The 21,349-nt window shown below is 41.8% G+C and overlaps 3 protein-coding genes across 3 annotated transcripts in view; 2 read left to right on the top strand and 1 right to left on the bottom strand.

The window, feature by feature from the left end:
- Positions 1-9,332, bottom strand: part of igf2r (insulin-like growth factor 2 receptor) — a gene marked incomplete at its 5' end in the record, with an annotated part of 37,302 nt that extends 27,970 nt beyond the window's left edge. The window contains 4 exons of the mRNA XM_079291142.1: positions 221-319; positions 2,369-2,487; positions 7,804-7,943; positions 9,196-9,332. Coding sequence (XP_079147268.1) covers positions 221-319; positions 2,369-2,487; positions 7,804-7,943; positions 9,196-9,332 — 495 coding nt within the window. The remainder of the gene's footprint in view (positions 1-220; positions 320-2,368; positions 2,488-7,803; positions 7,944-9,195) is intronic.
- Positions 9,333-12,814: 3,482 nt separating this feature from the next.
- Positions 12,815-15,159, top strand: LOC306793498 (zinc metalloproteinase nas-4-like; the record flags this gene model as incomplete). Its single annotated transcript, XM_079291141.1, has 6 exons — positions 12,815-12,911; positions 12,997-13,111; positions 13,869-14,041; positions 14,334-14,415; positions 14,565-14,686; positions 15,086-15,159. The coding sequence occupies 6 exons, from the start codon at positions 12,815-12,817 to the stop codon at positions 15,115-15,117; spliced, it is 621 nt and encodes a 206-aa protein (XP_079147267.1). The 3' UTR covers positions 15,118-15,159.
- Positions 15,160-17,770: 2,611 nt separating this feature from the next.
- On the top strand, positions 17,771-20,350 carry ttll2 (tubulin tyrosine ligase-like family, member 2; the record flags this gene model as incomplete). The annotated part of the gene is made up of 3 exons (XM_079291140.1): positions 17,771-17,992; positions 18,444-19,789; positions 20,041-20,350. 3 exons carry the CDS (start codon positions 17,771-17,773, stop codon positions 20,348-20,350), a joined length of 1,878 nt encoding a protein of 625 aa, XP_079147266.1.
- Between the last annotated feature and the right edge of the window lie 999 nt (positions 20,351-21,349).

The raw sequence follows: 21,349 nt of genomic DNA, 5'->3' as shown, positions 1-21,349 counted from the left end.
TTAATTAATTTCACACATTCTCTCAATTATTCCACGTTGAGCTCACATTAACGGCCTCATTGTGACATGTTGCTGTCGATTACAGCTTTCCATTTCCCTTTAAACCCCTCTCTGCCTCATTGTTTCTCACGTATCACACCTCGACAGACAGCAGTTCCTTTCTCTCTCTTACACGTCAAAAAAACCTTCCCGTCAGCCAGTCACATGTTCCACCACGTACCTCTTTGTGTGGCTTGAATTTGTCTTTCTTGCAGGCGGTGAAGGTCCTCCACTCGAAGTAATGCACACACTGCGACACGGCGACAAACTCCGGGGTCCCCTGCACGCACACGAACACAGGGAGCATGAGTAATACGGGTAGTTTCATGTTGATAATGGTGACCAACACAGTATAGTGCTGTGTAACACGCAGCGGTGATTCAACACACAGGCGAACAAAGGAACGGTTTAGCATGAGAGGAAATGTGTCAGTGTCTCGGTTATAACACAGAATATACAGGTTTATTTTGTTAATGTTAAGAAGAATTATTTTAAATGTTGCGTTAACGGGAGAACATTTATGTACTATGTATTACTCCCCACGTGCACAGTTGAGTGCACAACCACAGTCTGCTGCTGGAGTGGTTGGAGGTTCAGTGCTTGCTCGAGGGCAACACTTGTGGAAAGAGAGAAGGTTGGAGTGTTTTTCATTCTCGCTCCTCATCCACATTTTATCATCTCCTGATCCTGAGTCAAACCAGCAACTTGTCCTGTTGTAGGTCGACGTACTTTTCATCTGTCATACGGCACATTTTGACACTAGTTCAGTGATTTCTGGTGTTATGTGAATGTTTTTTTTTTGCTGAAGTGGGTAAAAAAAAATACATATTCATGACAAACTGTGAATTTTAAGCGACCTGAATCAGTTGTATTTGCTTCGCGTTGTCCAAACTAAAAGGATGGCGGTTATATTTTAAAAGGTACCCGTTACAGTTTTTGACCTTAGTATTGCTCAGGAGCGACGGTTTTACACATCAGTCCCCATTTTGCTTGTTCTCGTGACGTTTCTTCTCACACTATTCCTCTGATCTGCAGGTGGTTATAAAAGCACCAAGAAATGCAGCATCAAAGAAATAATGGAATCAGAAGTTCTCTGTTGTCAAAAACTAAATTAAGGGTGTATAAGAGCATTTGAAAAGAGAAGTGAACGGCTACAAAAAAAAGCCAAAGTTACACATAATGTCAAATTCTTGCCAAGATCTTATGAGAGAAAAAAAGTTGCATTGAACAAGAGACAAAGAACATGCCACAGCTTTACACTATCCAAGTCAATTAAAGAATTACAGATTTAGTACATATTCTACACACAGAGAACCTAAAAACAAGCTCTTTAAATGTTGGTAGCAAAAAATAAATTGTCTTTAAGTGTCAAAAAAAACTAAATTCATAAACTGTCCACTCTTGAGGCAGATTATAGTCACAGATAACTTCTTCTTCTTTTCAGCATTAGATGACTTTGTAAAAAAAAAGCCACTTTCATTTCTCCAATTCACACATTGTGAGCAGAAAATATAGCGCTGATGGTCTTCTTCTACTGCACTTTGTGACTCTATACAGGAAGCGGCGCATGTTAATGTCAACCCACCTCTCAGCCACCCCTGAAACCGCAGACACACACACACACACACACACACACACACACACACTTGACTCAAACGAGCAGAGGTTCGTAGCAGGTGACTGTCATTGTCCTACATTATTTTCCTCTCAACAGATTCTCTTCCTTTCGTGGCAGCTGGCAGCAGACAGCTGCTCCTGGTACATTTCAATAAATGTCATTTTAGCTTTTTTAGATTCGTCTCAGTGAGAGAAAAGACCCATTTTTATTTTCAGCTCGATGAAATACGAGTCAAATAAAAACTCAAAAACATCCGGAGGTGTTTAATCTTCATTTCAGTCAGCTGGGCGTCTCTCGAATTGTTTTTATATTGTGCTGAATACAAAGAATTAGAAACAGCAAAGCACTTTAACATTTCCTCAATATTGCACAACGATGTACATACCTTTATACGTCTAAAAAGTTAAATGTCATTCTATCAAGTCATGTGTTTTCATGCGAGAGCGGAACCATTTGGATTACCGATATGTGGTTTATCCAGTTAATCAAAATAACGCCACCAATCTCATTATCATGAATAATATTAACTGCCACTGAGTGACGAGTTAAGGGCCTTGCTCAAGGGCGTCTCGAAGGTGGTAATGAGCGAGAGGCAAGCGCTGCTCTATCGCTTTCCCCCGTCAGATTTATCTCTCATCATACCGTTAACCTTCTTCCGGTAGCTTAAACACAAGCACAAATCCCGATAGAATAAGGGGGTGTGAGTCTCACCAGGGTTTTCCCGCACTGGAAGCTGATGCTGGTCTGAATGTTGTTGTCGCTGCCCGGACATTTCTTTGTGCCGTTGTAATCCAGCACCGTGCCCGACAGCGTCTGCAGGGACAGCTCACCTGCACATCCAGAGACAAGAGAAAGTGTCAATGAGCCTTTAGTTTGTACAACAGATATGTAGAATGTCTAATTAACTTTGAATTAAATCCATTTTTTCTTTGCAATAATTACAACACAGGAGGGTGGAAAGACTGACTTTTGGAATAAGACGAAGAGACGGTGGTGGAGAAAATACATACATTTGTGTATGACAATTGTAGCTTTATTTCTTCTTCACACTTCTTCCCACCCTCGTCTTTACCACCCATGGATAATCAAACACAGATTATGTAGAGCTACACAGAGACTTCCTGTACCTAACAGTTGCTGTTATTGCGATAAAAAGATTATAACAACATTTATCTAATGATATTTTAAGAATGAAAACAGTAAAAACACAGTCTCTGGTTTCCCTGTATGTTACTGTAGCAGACAGTCTGGCAGAATAATGGCTTCACCCGCCAACCTCTTCTGACCCACACACGACTTCAACCTCGGTAGCATAATATCCCGACTCTGCTGCCAGTACAGAGTCGTTATTTATCATCTGAATACAACCAGACAGCAGTGGGAAATATTCTGCATGTGAAGGAACATTTGGGGCAGTAAAATAAACTCACAGCGGGTCTCGGCCCGACGAAACTACCGGGACGTCTGTAAAGGTGTTACCGAACCTAAAGCTCAAATATGCCTCCGTCGCACCGACGACGATCAGCAGAAAATAAATCAGTTTTCCTTCTTCCTGCAGGTCATTAAGCAGCCAAACATTTAGCCCGAACAGAAACTAATTAGAGTTCATTAAAGCATTACAACTACAAATCCCCTTTGTAATGAGCCGTACGAGTGTGTCCGTCTGTGTCTAACTGATGACCTCATTCTCATCCTCGTGTATATTTCAGCGTCTCCGTCAAATTTAAAATGTTACGAAGAAATACTAACAACTTCCATGGGCATTTGAAGTGTTGTTATGCGCGTGTGCGTGGTCCCACTGACATGGCTGGAGCGCTATCACAAACGGACCATGAAGGAATGTAACTGAACAACACAGTGACCTACTAACACCAACCACTACTATAGGCAGGACCGAAGCACTGCCCACGTCCCAGCCTGTTGCACTGCATCAACATAAAGTCCCGTAATACCGAGTTGTTATTATTGTTGGACATATTTTGGCAGTATTATGACTAACATAAGGAGTTAGGTATGCATGGTTTCATTTTTGTTTCACATAAAAACAGCGATCAAGCTATTATAGCGATCACATGTGAGAATGTGACACCTTTATCTCATGTGATTGTTAATTGATTTTCTCTTTTGGACTGTTGGTCAGACAAAACAAGCAATTTGAAGACGTCACCTAGGACTTTGTGATGGACTATTTTGTGATAGAAAACACACTTTTAATCATGAAAATGTGGGAACAAATGTGATCCATTGTAAATCGAAGTGGACTGCAGCCGCTGAGCTACACGAAAGAGCGAACAACTGACTTTTTACAGCCACTCTTCATTCCAGTACATGTGGTGAGGGGAGCGTTTGTTCCTCCAAAGATTTTGATTTGAGGAAGCAGAAAAACCCACAAATATCAAAGTGTTAGAATGGACAATGTGTGGTTTTTATGTCAAGGCAGCATGAACAAAGCCAGAAGCAAACACACAGAGACAGAGAGAGACAGAGAGACAGAGAGAGAGAGACAGAGAGACAGAGAGAGAGAGACAGAGAGAGAGAGAGAGACAGAATGACAGAGAGAGAGAGACAGAAGGACAGAGAGAGCGCTGGTGAGTGAGTGAGCAGAGCGTGACATTCGTGTCTATTTGTGTTTGTGCTCGATGATGTGTTCCCGTGTCATGTGATAAGTCATCTGGCATGACTAAACTGCAATTAATCTGACCACACTGCTCCTCGTTTGCCCTTCTGTCACTTTCCCGCTGTGTGATCTTCCTCTTGAAACACAACTGAGGACATCTTAATAATAAAAACACGTCGTGAAATACACCGTACGACGACGACATGACTCTGCAGTCTCCAGCTCTTTGTCAGCCTCAGAGAACAAGAGTCGGCTGACACGCTCAGAGCTACCAGACACCGCTCTGTCACCGGGGGAAGGTCTCGGCCTCAGACTGCAGGACAAGCCGTTGTTGTGGGACTCTGAAATAACTTCGTCTGGCAGCCTGTCCTCTTTGGAAAAGGTCACGGGTCAAAAATCTGAGACAGTGACGCAACTGGAATTGAGAAACAGACCCAAATAATCACAGCGATCCTGTGTCAAAATGTAAGAAATCGTCAGGTAGCTGTTTGATATTAACAGTGGCTAATGTGACATCAGCGTGTGGTCTTATGTATTTACACAGTATGAACTGGGAGGTTGTGGCACCACTTCAAACAATAATTTGGGCATCCAATGAGCTCCAAGAGATGTAAGTCAGGACAGATCCAAAGAGAAAGAAAAGATGTGTCATATTTCTGCCCATCCACTAATTCAGTCTTCAAAGAGTAACAAAAGAGTTCATAAGAGTTATAAAGAACATCTCGAAAGACATCACACGTGTCTGCAGCTCATTGCTCCCCTGGGCTAACCAGACCTTTAATTTGTGGTTTTCAAAAACTGAGGGGTGCTTCTCCCAGAGGAGGGGGGAGGAGAAGGGGGGGGCATGTGACCCAGGGGTGGGAATATGTGGAGCAGAACTAAATGACTCTGATTGGTGTGGAAACAATACAAAAACAAGAGGGATTTCACACTATCAGGGGAAGTTAGGGAGTTCCATTCAGACAGCAAAAACGACAAAAGATGAAGAGATATTTGAGGAGAAGAAATCCAACAGATCCGAAAACAGATCAGTTAAAACCTTTAGTAGAGGTTCACTTTAAATAGATCAGGTGTCTTTCAGGTTCAGATACAAAGCTGACACTTGTCTCAAATCAGTTGCAAAATAGTGGAAGAAGAAGTAACTCCTCAGTGATCTCCCAGACCCCAAAGTGACGTCCTCGAAACGCTGCTGTAAAACTGTACATTTCCAGACTGCGGGACTAATAAAGGATTATCTTATTTTGTGGGATGGATGTCATTTTGTATTCTTTACAGGTTTTTGAAATAGTCTCGGGCCCCTGGGGTGGTAGCTCGGGACCCCCGTTTTTGGAGGAAGCACTACTTACAGCTCAAGGTGAGAGGTGTTAGGTCTATGAAATAAGAATTTAAAAAGAATCACTGAAACGATCAAATCAACATTTATTTTTTTAGAGTGACTCATCACTGCAGCTCTGAAAGTGAAAGGAAAACATGAAGTTTGTGAACTTGATAATGTTCTCTAATAACATTGTGGTTAATACATTATTTAACAGCAACTAAGAGTTATTTTCATTTTTGATTTGTAATCAATCATCCCGTCACAAGTTGATGTCATCAAATGAAGTCAGGGACAAAACTGTTTACGTGCTTCCAAACAGAAGGCATGGCCTCAAATTGAGTGTAATCAATGGACGTCAGCGTGATTAAATAAAGATCAGGGCCGTCTCTGTTTACTGAAGGTCAGGTCTGATGAAGGAAATCACACACAATCTTCACACAAACACTACAACTCAACCACTGAACAGGAGGAGGAACTACAACAGAAATTACACACTAGTTAAAACAATAATAACTAGAAAATGTGGCCCAGATCTTTCCATTAATTAACAAAACAAAGCTTGTTTTTTTAAATTACAAACTGCATTGCTTTCTGTTCATACGCACTGCAACCCAAACAGTCAGCATCCGGGGTCAACATAACTTTAATACCCGTCTCTGTTGTAGCTTAAAAGCGCTAGGTTAGCTGCCGGCTAGCTTTAGTTCAACTGTGCAGCTAAGTTGCTGATGCTAAGCTAAGCTGCTTGGCCGGACTTGCAGTGAGGGTTGCTCGTCTGGGCCAGAGCGAGGTGCAGATCTTGCTGACAGACAACAGCAGCAGCAGCAGACTCATCAGCACAGATATCAGATCTGCTAATGTACTGATAAAGCTCTGAAAGACTGATGCATAAAGCATCACTTCACGCAGCATCATAAACGCCCTCAGCGGTTCGATGATGCTACCGGTCACTAAGAAAACCAACAGTAGTGACACCTCCTCTCCTCAGACATACAGTAGACATGCAGATGTTACATATAGCTGAAAATCATTGCAAATATGGATCTTACTTTTCTGTAAACATACGCTAAAATACATGTATGTTTTGGTTGTGACTCCAGACTGAGGACAGCGGTCAACAAGATCAATCAGAATGATTTGAGACACATTTACCAACATTAGCATTAGCAATTTCATTGTATTCTGTACAATGACAATAAAGGATTTGTATTTTTCCTATTTATATCAAGCCAAATGATTCAAAACTAATTTCACGCTTCACACAGAAACAGACTAAATAGCATATATGTGGCCAAAGTGCCCAAACTGTGACCAAAACACCACCACAACTATATATATCTATATATATATAGATATATATAGATATAAACACGACAGCCCCTGAGATGTGGATCTAAAGAGCCGTGAAGTGTTTTGTTGTGTGGTTGTCATAAGACACATGGGACGCATCACAGTCATAGACCGGCTCACATGCACCTTTGTTACTCATAAACATTTTAACAGAGCAGTATCACGGGCTGAGTGGCCATTACACGAGGCAAGGTCCAACATGTTCAACACACGGCCCACATCATGTATCCTGCACAACAACACTGCAGCACACAAGGCTGCAATAGGTTGTTATTATTGTACTCCCTGCTGTTGCTCGACTGAAAACAAAAGGTGATCACGCCTTTGAGGGTCTGCAGGAAGAGCATTCCGAACTTCAATCAGCCGTCTCTGCTCACGTATTTGTACAGGCCTTTGTGTCGCCGTGTGCTTTCTAGAGTTTGTCCTTTTGTGGGGGATTTTTAAGGAAAAGCATGCTGGCTGGCATCCTGCAAAACATCCTAGTACCTTTTGGCATACTGCATTTGACACACTATGTATTAGGACATACTAAATGTTTTTCTGGCATACTAAATAGTGTGGAAGTACAGGTATGCTATCTCACATAATTCACTGTCACAGGTGGCTTAATGGCTCAGGCTTCAAGGTGCTTACGCTGTGCACCGACACCCTTGAAGTCAAAATCTTTCCCGCCACTATACTTTCCCAGGAAAAAAAAGAAGAAAGAAATCTCCATGTTTAGCTTCTTTATTATGTTTATCCATCATCCATTTATCCAGGAGACTGCCATGATTCCACAACACATAGCTAATACAGTAAGAGATGTCCGACGCAACTGCGAAACCTTCCCTGCGTCCCCCCCCCCCCCCAGTGGGTTGTACTCACCAACAGACTGGGTTGCGTTGGTGGTGAGGTTCTGGGCGCAGACGGCGGTGCCGGGGCCACAGCTAGTTGATGGTGAAGACTCGCAGAGCTTTAGCGTGTAGCTCACCTTATTATCCTGGTCAATAGCCTCCCATTTAAAACTGCAACACGGGGAATACAAGGAATGACGTTCAGAAGAATTAAGGAAAAACATTTAGGCACTCATACCAGGAACACATTGGGTCTCAGCCGGTCTAAAGAGAAGGAGTGGAACCCGAGTATCACATTTTTTTTGATGAATAAATTAATTGTTTAGTCTCAACAATGGATTTGCTGCTTTTTTATATTAAAGTTTCAGAAAACAAACACGCAATCCAGAGACGTCAGCTTGGGCTTTAGGATTTTTTTCATTATTTTCTGACATTTTTTCATTATTTTCTGACATTTTATAAATTAAACAATTCATTGGTTCATCAATAACGAAAACAATAGTTAGTTGTTTTCCCATGACTCATTTGTGTTTCTGAGTGTTGGGTTTAAGTTGTGCTTTCCTTCATTTAAAAGAGTAAAAAATAAATAACCAAGCAGCTCATACGCCTCTAAGTGAACCCTGCTTATTAGCTGGTGAAGAACACAGGCATAATAACATTGCATTATCCCATATCAAATATTCTTCTGACCATTTCTTCAAAGGCCACCAAAACAAGGAAGTGACATTCAGCCAGCCAGACAGGTTACTGATTATCACTCCAGCCTGAGTCAATATTTGAGCAGCAGCAGCCTGCACATAGCTCCAGTAGTCCTCATTTAAACCAACGTAACATGCTGTAGTGTTGCTCTCTTTGTCCTCCTCATGTCATTTAAGGTTGCTAACATTTAGCGTTAGCTTGTTAGATGAGTTTTCATGTAACGTTAGCAGTTAGCTACATATTAGCCTGATAAGAACAAAACACACAGCAGTGTAAGCTAACTGCTTTGGCTCGAGACCATTTGAGTTTCGAGCTCATTTCCGTCCACAGTAAGTTTGGCTGCTTGAAACTTATCAAGCAGCACGTTTAGACAAACTGCACAGGTGTTATCGGGTTTGTTAGCTAGCTTACATCATTGAAAGCGGTTGCTAAATGTAAGATTTTAAAAGTTGATATTGTCACTGAAATAAAGAGCGCGCTGGTTGTTTATAAGCCGCGTTTAACAAGAGACAGTCGTATAATGAGGTCGTGTGAAACCGGGTGTAACATCGTCAATAAGCAAATAAATCACCAACTGATACAATTGTGAATTAAACCTAGCATAACGATCTGTGTAGCTACAGAAGAGCATGAGACGCTGTAACGTTAACCGTAATTTGTTTTGTTTCTAGCTGCAGTGTTTCAGTCGGAGGTGTGATCGTTAGCTATGACCACATAACGTTACCTGCAGAGGTCCCGGTACCACGGGCTGCTGCTGTCCTCCTCCGCTCCGGACCGGACCGACAAACATACCAGACACGCAACTAACCAAAGAAACAGCTTCAGAGGCGAGAAGCGGTTAGATTTACACAGAAATAACATGTTTACAGGGGTGGATATCAGTCTGTGGCGCCTAAGACGACATGATACGGCAGTCTGTCTGCTGTGGAGCAAATCAGTAGGACGTGAATGCACCACATGACAGGACATCACATGACTCTCATGATGCTGACTGATGCCGCCTTCATGATCTGTGGGGAAACTGGGGATCTAAATCAGAATCACGTTTATTGAGAAGGAGGTTTGCACCATACAGTCTATGGTTTTTACATACAAGCAGTGGTGGGACAAGTACTCTGGGCAAAAGTAAAATAAGCAATTTACACAGTGTAGCAATACTCTGTTGCAAGTAAATGTAATGAAATTAACATTTAACTTGAGGATAATAAATAATAATAGCTCAAAACTAACTTTTTTTTATGGTGCTGAACATCTGCTTTTAAGCTCTTTGAATTTTACAGCAAATCTTACATTACAAAGTAAATTATAAACTGGAAATTCGTGACAGAGAGCAATATTAAGTCTGTGAAAACAGTTGTAGAAAGTCCTCTGTGGCTCTGGAGGGGAGCTTTCCTGCAAAAAGTCTACAAATACATTGATTATGTCTTCAGAGTGTCAACATCAAACCACCACTGCACATAGCATTAATGACTAAATACAATGAATGATTTTGTTATGATGAACGTACATTACAGTGGGCCAATCAATCTACCAAGTCATTTTCAGAAGCAAAAATGCCAAATGTTCTGATTTCACGACAAATCTGACAAAACTAGACCCCCTAAAAACCCATGAAAGGCCTCCCCTAAAACAGTTTGGACCCCCATAGGGACGCCCGTCTCCCATTCTGGAAACCTCGATCTAATAAACCACACTATTGATTTTCATTGAGGGACATAGGCTTCCAGTGTTTTAGGGGAGACTGACTTACAAAAATTCTAGCCTCTGCTGCAAATAGTTGGGCGGTTTATTATAACCTTTATGGAAGTGCCTTTCTAATTCGCAGGAGTGGAGGTGGCTGTGGTTTAGGAGGTAGAGTAGGTCGTCTGCCAATCAAAGGATTAGCAGTTCAATCATATGCTCAAAGTGTACTAAGGGCAAGATGTACAGTTCAGGGTCCACGAATTCTCTCTTTCTCTTTAAAATATAAGCTTCTGATATATTCGGGATGTCAATTCAATTTAGAACAAGACATTGTCATATACTCGTGGGGCCATCACATGGACACATCACATGGACATAAATGATAAGTAGTAACGAATACACCATTTAAAGATGAAATATTTTCTACCGTCTTTATCGCACCTGAATGCAGCATTGTTGATGACAAGAACAAAGAGTCAAACAGGAGTTTGCCATTTAAAGGAAGAGGTATGCTGCTTTTCCAGTTATGCATCCACTGCTGTTTGTTAAGTAATACCTGAACGCAGGATTTCATAACCCTAACTATCCATCCTTAACCATCTGTACAACATTATCATTTAGTTATCATTTCATTAGTAGAGTTTGTGAAGAGTCAGTCCTCAGTTTGGGAGAAAGATTCAGCTTCCTGTAAGTACCACCTCAGGGCAAAATCACACCACCATTTAAATGACGCCTTTGGCTGTCACATTGCGCCCTCTAGTGGCCATGACGGAACACAACAGAAACTCTCACTCATCGCTTAGCTGATTCAAGGGCAGCTGTTTAAACAGTGTTGGGTATTCAGGTATTTTCCCCTCAGTTATAGTCTCAGTTGCTGAACAAGCTTTAATCCTTTATTCATTCTTGACTCTGGACATGTTTTCCTATACCCTTCTTTACATTTGTTAATATCCAAAAAATCAGACCAAAACAGCTCCTCGAGAGCTGTCAGGGCGTTGTGTTTGGAGCCTTTATATAATAGAAGGATGAGAGGAAATAGATGTGCAACAAAGTTCCCAATTCAAACTCAGGAATAGTGCAATTACACAGGGAGCCTCTTAGACCCCTAAAACACCACAATTCCCCTCCTCTACATCCATTTATGAGTATTGACCACATATGGCTTTCGCCACCCACGAGTCTCTCACAACAAGAGCATGATAAAAATATTTTGAACATTTCTAAATGCATCAGGCAAGTTTATAAAGAATAAAAACCACAACATGGGGTCAACACTGACGTTGGAAAGTGCTCTTAAAAAATACTTTAAAGGATAAGTTCAGAATTTTCCTGAGTCCGGTGCCCACATAAGCATTGAAACCAGCTGATTGAAGAGGAGAGAAAAAACACATGTGCATTTTACAAAAATGTGTGTTAAATGTAACATGTCGATGTGGAGACCTATTTGTCTACTGTTTTTCACAGATTTGGATTTGGATGGATTTGGTCCCCCATCACTTACACCAAAACCTCATTGAGAAACCTTACCAATGGCTGTTTGACTGGCCAGTGTGAACAGAGGGAATGATTACAGCCAGCATTGGACACCTAACTGTGAAGACTTTAGGACTGACTTGGAACAATTGTGAATCCATCCCGACGCCTGCACACAAAGAACTGAAACACGGCAACAGAAAGGAAAAGCAGAGTAACTGCAAACACCAAAAGCCCTCTGCACTCCAGTCTGGAGCTCATAATCAGTGGGAAGTGATCACACCTGGTGATGGTTATCAGATCTCTTTAAGGACAGCCAGCTGAGGCGTTTGGGTTCACAGCTTCTGTCCTTGTTCAAGTCGTGTGGCACTATGTGGTTTCTGGTCTTCATCTGCACGGCGACAGGTAACTCAAGCATTCAAACCACATCTTGTGCTGAACAATGCTGATCGTGTTCTCTTTATGCAGCTGTTGGTGGTGTACCCGTACATCCAACCCAGGAGGCTTCCAGGCACTCCACAGGTTTGTTTTGGCCGCACTGATTTTCACACAAACGCACACATTGTTGATGAGGAATTCTCGTATTTTCATAGATAATATGACTGTCACTTCTACGCTTGATGTGTCCAAGCCAGCCCCGACAGCAGCGTTGCAAGGTAGATCGTCTGGTATATTTTACACACAAAGAACATGCCAAAATAAATCGACATAGAATAACTAACATTTAACTGATTTCACTCGTTCAGTTGACGTCATCCCCTTGAATCACACCCAGAATGGGACTAGTCCTGCAGCAGGTCGGTGCCTCTTGGTTTCTTTCAGACTTTGGGTTTAAAAACGGTAATTAAATTCTCAGGTTTCTGCAGGTAACGTGACTTCAATGCTTGAGCCGCAGCGGGACAGTGCAGAGACCTTTGAAGGTAAACTTAAAATGTGTTAAATATATATATTTAAAAATATATTTTTCATAGATGCAATTTACAGTAACTGATTTTTTTTTAATTATTTATCATGTCAGACTTTCAAGAAAACGAAATTGTTGACGAGGGAGATATTTTGATGCCGGTAAGATGAACCAGAGACTGGAAGGAACATTTCAAACCTGAGGGGGAACTCACTTGATATTAATATTCTCTCACTCAATATTAGCGTTAAGACTGAAATGTAGTGATTGTGTGGAACTAGTAATGGTGTGTATCTGTCATAACTTCCAGGAGGACAGGAATGCTGTGCAGTCTTTGTGGGTGGATGCCGTCATGCCTTACACCATCAGTTATGAGCTGGGTGGGTCTTTGTTGATCCAATGTGTCTGACTGCTTGAGTGCAGATCACAAAACGTTCTTTTGATTTATTTTCTTTCACTCGACAGCTCATCGAGAGGTTGACATCCTCTCTGCCTTCAAGATGATATCGGATGTCTCCTGCATCCGCTTCAGACAGCACACCACAGAGTATAACTACCTCAATATCAAGGATGGCAAAGGGTGAGAAATGTGTCTTTTTTTTTTTAAAGGGTCAGTTCACCCATATTACAATAAAGCCAGGCAGAAATATATATTTGCCTTTTTAAAATCATAATTATCTGTTTTCATAAAAGAGCACTTTTCAAACCTCAAATTGCAAATGAACACTTGAGTGTTCTATTGGTGAAACTGTAACACTCTGGTAAAGCAACAAATCAAGTTAAGCTCTCTGATTTTAAGTTTGTTTTAAGAAGCTCCATATCAATCAGTAGAATCTTAAAACCAACTCTAAAATGTACGGCAACAAGGACAACTCTGTGTGATGTGGTCACTTTTTTTCTTTTTTTTCTTCCACACAAGGACGGGTTGGACTGAATTTTCACTTTGACTTTATATTAATTGCTGGAAAAATAAATGTAAACTTTTAATGTGCATATTGATGATCTACTGAAAAAGCTTTCAGCCATTTAAAAAAAAAGAAGAAAACAAAATCACATCACCAAATGGAAGGTTTTTTGTTTTTTTCCGTGACACTTAATCCCGGCTCAAAGAAATGGATTTAGCATATCCTGCTGCAAACCCACTCTTGCGATTGCATTTAATATGAATCTTAATGGTCCTATCTGTATACCAGAGGAGAGAAATGAGCATCCTGGCTAAATGTAAATAAATCAGAACTTACTACGTGACGTAATACCAGCGGCGGTAAGAGGGGAAATACCTTTTGTACTGTTGTGTGAATATGACTCTTATCCTACTGGCCTGTTTGTCTCTGTAGCTGTGCCTCCTACGTCGGTTGTCAGGGAGGAATCCAGTCGGTGTATTTCGGCCGAAGCTGCAGCGTGGGGAATCTTTGCCATGAGCTCATTCATGCTCTGGGACTGCATCATGAACACAGCCGCTGGGACCGTGATCAGCAAATCACTGTGCAGTGGCAGAACATCAAAGCAGGTGAACGCTTCATTTATTGCAATTCCCTCTTTTTGAGACACACAAGCCAGCACCAATTTGTCTGTGCATTCTGCCGACTTTGTCTCTGGGAACTCTGTTTTGACACCATGTTTTTAGGTTAAAGGCTTCACAAGCAGACTTTCTTTTTAAATGAGGAAATGAAAATATATATGAATATTCAACTAACAAAACTAAAACGGTGCTGAAGATTGGTATGAAACATTTTGACAAAGCTACTTTATTCTTAACTTTACTGCAAAAGACCAAAGTAATCTGTAATTTGTTTTTAAAGGGAAAGAGCGGTACTTCAAGGTGAAACGTGGAAACACTCTGAACCTGCCGTATGACCACAACTCCATAATGCACTATGGCCCGTAAGTCACACCGGTCATTAGAACTGCTTCAGGTCTCATTAAATGTCTGTTATTTATTTAATAGTAACTAATCATGGATATTTCTACTGTTTGATTGGATATTATTTAACACCAAGTCGGAGTGAACAAGAGATTCTGTTTTATTGCAGGTTTTTCTTCAGTCAGGGTGGGGGTCCAACTGTGTTGTCGAAGCGGAGCGGCGTGCACATGGGTCAGAGAACACACCTCAGCAATCTGGATATACAGAAACTGAACACACTCTACCACTGTGGTAACTACGTCATCACTACACGTCTCATAACTCTGTTCTGTTCAAGCAGGTGGCAAGCGTTCCAACAATACGGAGACTCTTCTTTTAGGATCCACTTTAAATTCTTACTTGTGCTTTGCATCCAGTCTCTAAGTTAATGTTCATCTGCTGACACTTTCTGCTTTTTAAAGCCTGTCTTAGCGACACATTATTATTATACAGACTTGCCTTTTCGCCTGACAACTAGTCCTGTTTACATACAGCTCTGTTGCGCAACCGTCTGATTTTCAGTTTGATGATCATTTCTGTGTGTTTTTTTTTCTTTTTTTTTTTTTTTCTTTTTTTTCTTGTGTTTATGGGAAGCATATTGTGCTCCCAGCGGGAAAAGTGCTATACAAATAAAATTTCTTCTTCTTCCAGATGAGCGGATGGACTCGCAAGCTCTTGGTTGATCTGCATTTGTTGGGAGATTTAATAAAATCCGAAAAATCCTGCGTTTTTGTTTCTACTATACTTTCTTTCCCAAATGCATCACATTAGACCCATTAGGTCTGGACTCGTCTACAAAGCACAAAATGGTCTTGGGCCTTAATGCATCAGTTACTTCATGAAGCATCAGAGTTACTTCATGAAGCATCCGGACCCCTCGGGTCATCCGGGACAGGTTTACTCTGTTCCCAAAGTCAAAACAAAGCCGCTTGTAGATTCTAAACTCATCTGTCGTGAGCTGATTGAATCACCGAGGTCTGTTGAATTTGTCAGCTAATTTAAATTGGAACATAAAACATGAACTCGTTTTCAGTAAAGTACTGCATAGCCTATTTTGAAACTCTTTGCTGTTTTTAAATGTGTTTCTATGCTGCTGTAGCGCACTCTGAATTGCCTTGCGTCTGTATAGTGCTCTATAAATTAGTTTTGCCTTAAAGATACAGTAAAATGAATTGGCTAACTTATTTATCTCTTGTACAATGTGTCAAAAAAATGATATTTGTCTTTTAAAGCCAAAATATTTTGACACTGAACTGTGGTAACAAAATGTAGCGTCACTAAATGTATTTCAACTCACGCAAAAATAGACCTTTTGTACCGTATTAAACATACACTGCAGTGGTGGGCTGTCAGGGCCTGCAAGGCCTTCTCTGCTGGCCTAAACGGAATCACAAAGCTATATCTATTTAATCATTTTTCTTAAATACAGATGTATTATAATTTATAGACTGTTTCCCATTATCTTATGTTCTCATTGCACAGCTACTGTCTTCCTCAGTTGCTCTGCTTCCAGTGCAGCTTGTTTTAAGTAGAGCTTTTATCCAATCAGATTTCACCTGTCTAGGTAGGAACAGAGCCTCCAGTGCAGATTAAAGTAAATGGAGACTATATTGTTTGTCATATTCAGATCCAATCAGATGTTTAGTTTGACATGTTGGGCTTATTCTTTGGCGTGTCAGCGCCTGCGAGCCGGCCTATAATGACGTCAGCATTACGTGCAGCTCAGTGTCCAGGCAGCTATGCCGCGAGGTGTGCTGTGATTGGTCAGTGGGCAAGCACGTGACCATCGTGAAACAACTTAACAGCAGAGCCTGTCGGGTAGTGAATCGCATCACGTGATGCCGCTCAGCCAATCATATATGGGCATTCTGACTGAGATGTACCCCACACACCATGAGATGAGGAAAGACACTGCATAGCAGTACATTCAAGTTGTGAAAGTAAAATCATAAGATCTCTTTGGGCCGCGATTTGTCATCAAGGAGTAATGGTGGGTCCCACAACCAGACCAGCTGAGAACCACTGTCCTCCATGAGCGCAGAGAACATATTTTCCAGATGCTCTAGTACTATTCAAACATATTGTAAGCCTCGTACCGAATGTTACGTGCATTTAATACGTACATAGTTACAGCCTTAGAAACTGATAACAGTGGCGCCATCATGTGGTTATAAGGTGGTATTTCAGCTGCAGGACAACAGTGAAGGCCTAGGAATAAAATGCACGGCCCGCCAATGATACGCTGTATACCTTCACTGTGATGGCAGGACTGTATAACGTACATAAGAAAGAACACTTTATAAAGTATATTCTTTTTCTGTTCCTTTACAGCACTGTGCTACATTTCTTATATGAAAGGTGTTACACAAATAGTGTGTATCATATTAACATTCCTCAGAGTATTAAATTACTGCAACAGTTTCTCTACGATAACAGCGGTTTTACAACAATACAGAGCGAACACACTAGGCACTCCATCTAACAACCATTGTGCTGCCACTTGTACATTAAACCTGTCTGACAGACGACCTACAGTGGGAGGAGCTAAGAGCACACACTGTCCACTGTACAAGAGTCTCTTACCGGCTAGCCTTCATTTACATGGCAGAAAGGATGTAAGACTAATGTGCATTCAAGGTTAAGACAAAGTCTTATTTTCAATCTTGTAAATTCTTAATTTGTGTACATTTATTTGAGAAATGGGAACTTCTTGAGATTTCTGTGTTTGCATCAGTATTTGTTTGGCTTGTAAAGAAGTGACCATTCCTGTTACGTGTGCATTTGTTCATCAGTCTGAAATGCAGCACTTTTTGTTCTTTAAAAAAACGTGATCAGATAGTGAAGTAACAAAGTTCAACACATTTAATTTGTCTGGTGGTGAGCTGGCCCACTGAAGATCGAGTCTGATCCCTCTTTCTGTGCAAGTGTCGGGTTTATGTGGGCTTCTTGGATTTACCATGTAAACGCTTTAGTTTACATACACCGCTCATCTTTTGATTACCTTTTGGCACCTTAACACCATTAACAGTATAGCAAATTAACGAATAGCTTTGTCTGTTTGTAATGTACCAATGGCTGTCAAGACAACTATCACTGGATTGATTTTATACTGAGGAAAACTTTAAAATGTGATTCTTAAGCATCCTTTTCTGTGATTTCTAAGCGGATTTGTGAGGGTTTATTCGTGATGGACAGCGGAGATGATGATTTCTTCTGGAGGCACACTGACTATCAATGTGTTTCATGTCTGAGTGTTTAGATTCGACTACGTTTTGACGAAGAAGGGAGTGTGAATTTTGACTCGGCTTCATCTCATGCTACAGTTTACGATGCTGCATGGCTGCATCCCTGGTGTTCAGACTACACGACAGAGGACCAGAGGTGGTGAGGGAGGTGCTTCTGGAGCGAGGATGGGAGGAATATGACCAAGAAGAACGGGAGGAGGAAGACTGGAACCTCTACTGGCGGCGCTCTGCATTTCGAAACTCAGAGTATCACAACCTGTTGCCATGGCAGCGCCTCAACCACCATCCCAAAACTGTTGGCATCACACGCAAGGTGATAACGGTCACGTGTGTTAACTTTGTGAGTCAGAGAAATGCAGAGACTTTTTTGTGCTTTTCGACAGTGACACCAGAATCATGAGTGTGTTTGTACTTTATGAGGTTTGTCAAGACTTTCAACACGGATACATCATAGAGGAAGTATTCACAAAATACAAATCTGTTTTAAATATATATTATGTTTTTTATTGCATTAATCTCAACTATGCAAAACATGGGACATGATTTAGAAGAACATTCTGGTATTTTTAACCCAAACCACAATCTTTTCCTCAACTGAACAGAGTAGTTATGATGTCTAAACATAACCAAGTGTTTGCAATACCAGGTGTAAATGGGGCCAAGAATACCAAACCCAACAAGTTTCCAAAGAGAAACCAGTTAGAAAGATCTTCTCAGTTAAAATGATCGCACCCTGAGAGAATGATTTGTAATTCTTTTGGAAGGACTGCTTGGCTCGCAACCTGAGGAGGATGAGAGCCACGTTTGGTTCATCTCTCTACGACTTCAGTCCCACCGCCTTCATCCTCCCCAACCACTACACCCGCTTCCTGTCTGAATACAACAACCTGCGCGTGACCCGGGGATCGTCCGTCTACTGGATATGCAAGCCTGTGGATCTCTCCAGAGGCCGGGGGATCTTCATCTTCGAGGACGTTAAGGACTTGGTCTACGACTGCTCTGTGATCGTACAGCGGTACATCAGCAAACCCCTGCTGATCTCCGGCTACAAGTTCGACCTGCGGATCTACGCGTGCGTGAAGAGCTTTCACCCGCTGACCGTTTACATCCACCAAGAAGGCCTGGTGCGTTTCGCCACCGAGAAGTACAACCTGTCATCCCTGCGCAACCTGTACGCTCACCTCACCAACACCAGCATCAACAAGTTCGGCCCCTTCTACAAGGCGGCAAAGGGGACAGTGGGCCAAGGATGCAAGTGGACCATGAGCAAGTTCAGGCATTTTCTCCACAGCCAGGACATCAACGAGCTCCTCCTGTGGCAGAGGATCAACAACATCGTCACCCTGACCCTCCTCGCCATCGCTCCATCCGTCCCCTCCTGCCCAAACTGCGTGGAGCTGTTTGGCTTCGACATCCTCGTCGACGTCACGTTGAAACCGTGGCTGCTGGAGGTCAACTACAGCCCCGCGTTGACTCTGGACTGCCAAGTGGATATTACAGTGAAGAGAGGGCTGATCAGCGACCTGATTGACTTGATGAACTACACATTTAGCGACAGCTTGAGAGAGAGGGCCGATCGGAGACATGGGTACAAGCGGCTTTGTTTCCGTGCCAAGCGCCCCTCGCATGTTCCGACACCACCCGTGCTCTCCACGTTTGAAGGAACCAAAATTCAGAAGCGAAGGAGTGGCGGCCAGTCCTCACAGACACTCCCTCCTATAAAAACTCTACGCCAGCCTGAAAAGACGAACCAAAGACAGTCCAGACAAGATGCTTCTGGGGCCGACTACCAAAGACGCCTTCCCCCTGTTGACTCAAACCAGATATATGCAACTAGGGGCAGTCTAGCCAACGAAACCCACAGGGACAAGACCCGGAGTCTGACATTCGGCCCGTGTTCAAGGACAAACGCGTCAGTGGTGAACAGACGGACGTGTCCGGCTCTCGCACCGCAGAAGAGTCTTCGTGTGTCTGAGGTTACAAGCCATGACGGCACTGAAACAGAAGCTGAGACGGAGCGCTCTGGAGAGGCAGACGCGTCCTCTTCGATACGCGATACCCCACACAGGGAGCTGGGATTCAGACGGTCAAAGCTCCCCAACATTTACAGGTAAATACACGTATAAAATGCAGATTTTATCATTGCTAATAAACCCAAATATAACAGACATCCTAATCAAGTATGCATGATTGTATTCAAATTATTATTATTATTACATAATTCTTGGTTTCAGTGACACTGTTTAGTTTGTTGTGACTTAAATATTGTTTTGGAGTCTTAGAGTTTTGTGCATTATGTTTAAAAAGTACATTTTATGGCTTGGAAAGAGTAAAAATGTAATGGTTGTGGTTGTTTCACAGTGGGAGTCACGGAGCAGTAAGGATGGAGAGGACTCTGAACGGACAACACGTTCCTCCGCTCAGAGTCGGAGACTTCATACGGACATTCCCGTTTAACGCCGCCACTCTGAGGGCCTCACGGCATGAACTGGATGTTATGGTGGTCATACAGGAGCTTCACAAGCTCACTGCCCAGTTGGCCACACCAGGCGAGAGGTTGAGGAGAGAAGAGGAGGAGGTGAAGGAGGAGACGGATGGTGAAGAGTTTGATGCACTGCTGTGGGGGCCGAAGGATCCTCCGTTGCTCAGTCAATGTTTTAAACCCACTTAACCCACTTTCCCGATGTGTTGCTAAGCACTGAGCTGTTTTTCCTTTGAGTTCTTTGGTTTTCTTTTACAGTTTCTGTTACATCTATGAAAGTGAACGTGTACACATCACTTCTGTACGCGAAAATATCTTCCCAGGAAAATGATTCGTTTGTATCAGGGGTATTCAATTAAAGTTCAACGAGCTCCAGTTAGAGAGAATTTCCTCACGCAAAAGTCCGGAACATCACAATAATGTCTAACTCGTTCTATGATTTAGTCCCATTGACATTGAAGTAGCCAAACAGTTGTATTTACGTCTGTATGTAGTCAACAACTGACAAATCAAATGAAGAAAGTGCAAATGAATCATATCTCAACAATATTTATTGTCAGATTTCAAATTGAACTGGATGAATTATAAATAATACATACTCTAATAATAAATACATCTTCTCTTGTTTCAAGTAAAATAAGGACTGGATTTAAAAATAAATTACACAAAGTTTTTGAAAAATAAAATAAAGTACTTCATTTTAGAGGTTAGGGGTGCATTTCATCTTTTTGAGAACTACACAATTACAACAAGATGTTTTTGTTTGTCTTATTTGTGCAGGTTTAGCAGCTTTTGTGTGTTCGCCCCTCAGTGTTCAGCATGTGGAAAAGTGGTCATAATTACATTGAATCATTATTGTGTGATATCACATGTTGATCATTTATTTAATATATGTCAAATAAATAATGAGTAATGAATTAACTGGCTACATGAGGGTAAAATACAAAGTGAAGTCTACAATGTGTGAACATCTGTAATCTACTAAAAGTATTTCCTCCCAGCACTACACCCTCAAACACACACACACACACACACACACACACACCCTCTCCACCTCACACAACACACACATTGATTCAAGATGTCAGATGGTAACTTATTTCCTTGGTGCGTATTCTGCCTGATGCGTACTTGGTTTCCTGTCGTCCGTCTGGGTAGATGGTCTTAACCGTCCCATCAGGATACTCC

The sequence above is a fragment of the Melanostigma gelatinosum genome (genome assembly GCF_949748355.1).
Source record: "Melanostigma gelatinosum genome assembly, chromosome: 19".
Taxonomy (NCBI): domain Eukaryota; kingdom Metazoa; phylum Chordata; class Actinopteri; order Perciformes; family Zoarcidae; genus Melanostigma; species Melanostigma gelatinosum.
The sequence above is the reverse complement of the archived record's forward strand: the minus strand, read 5'-3'. Positions and strand labels throughout refer to the sequence as shown.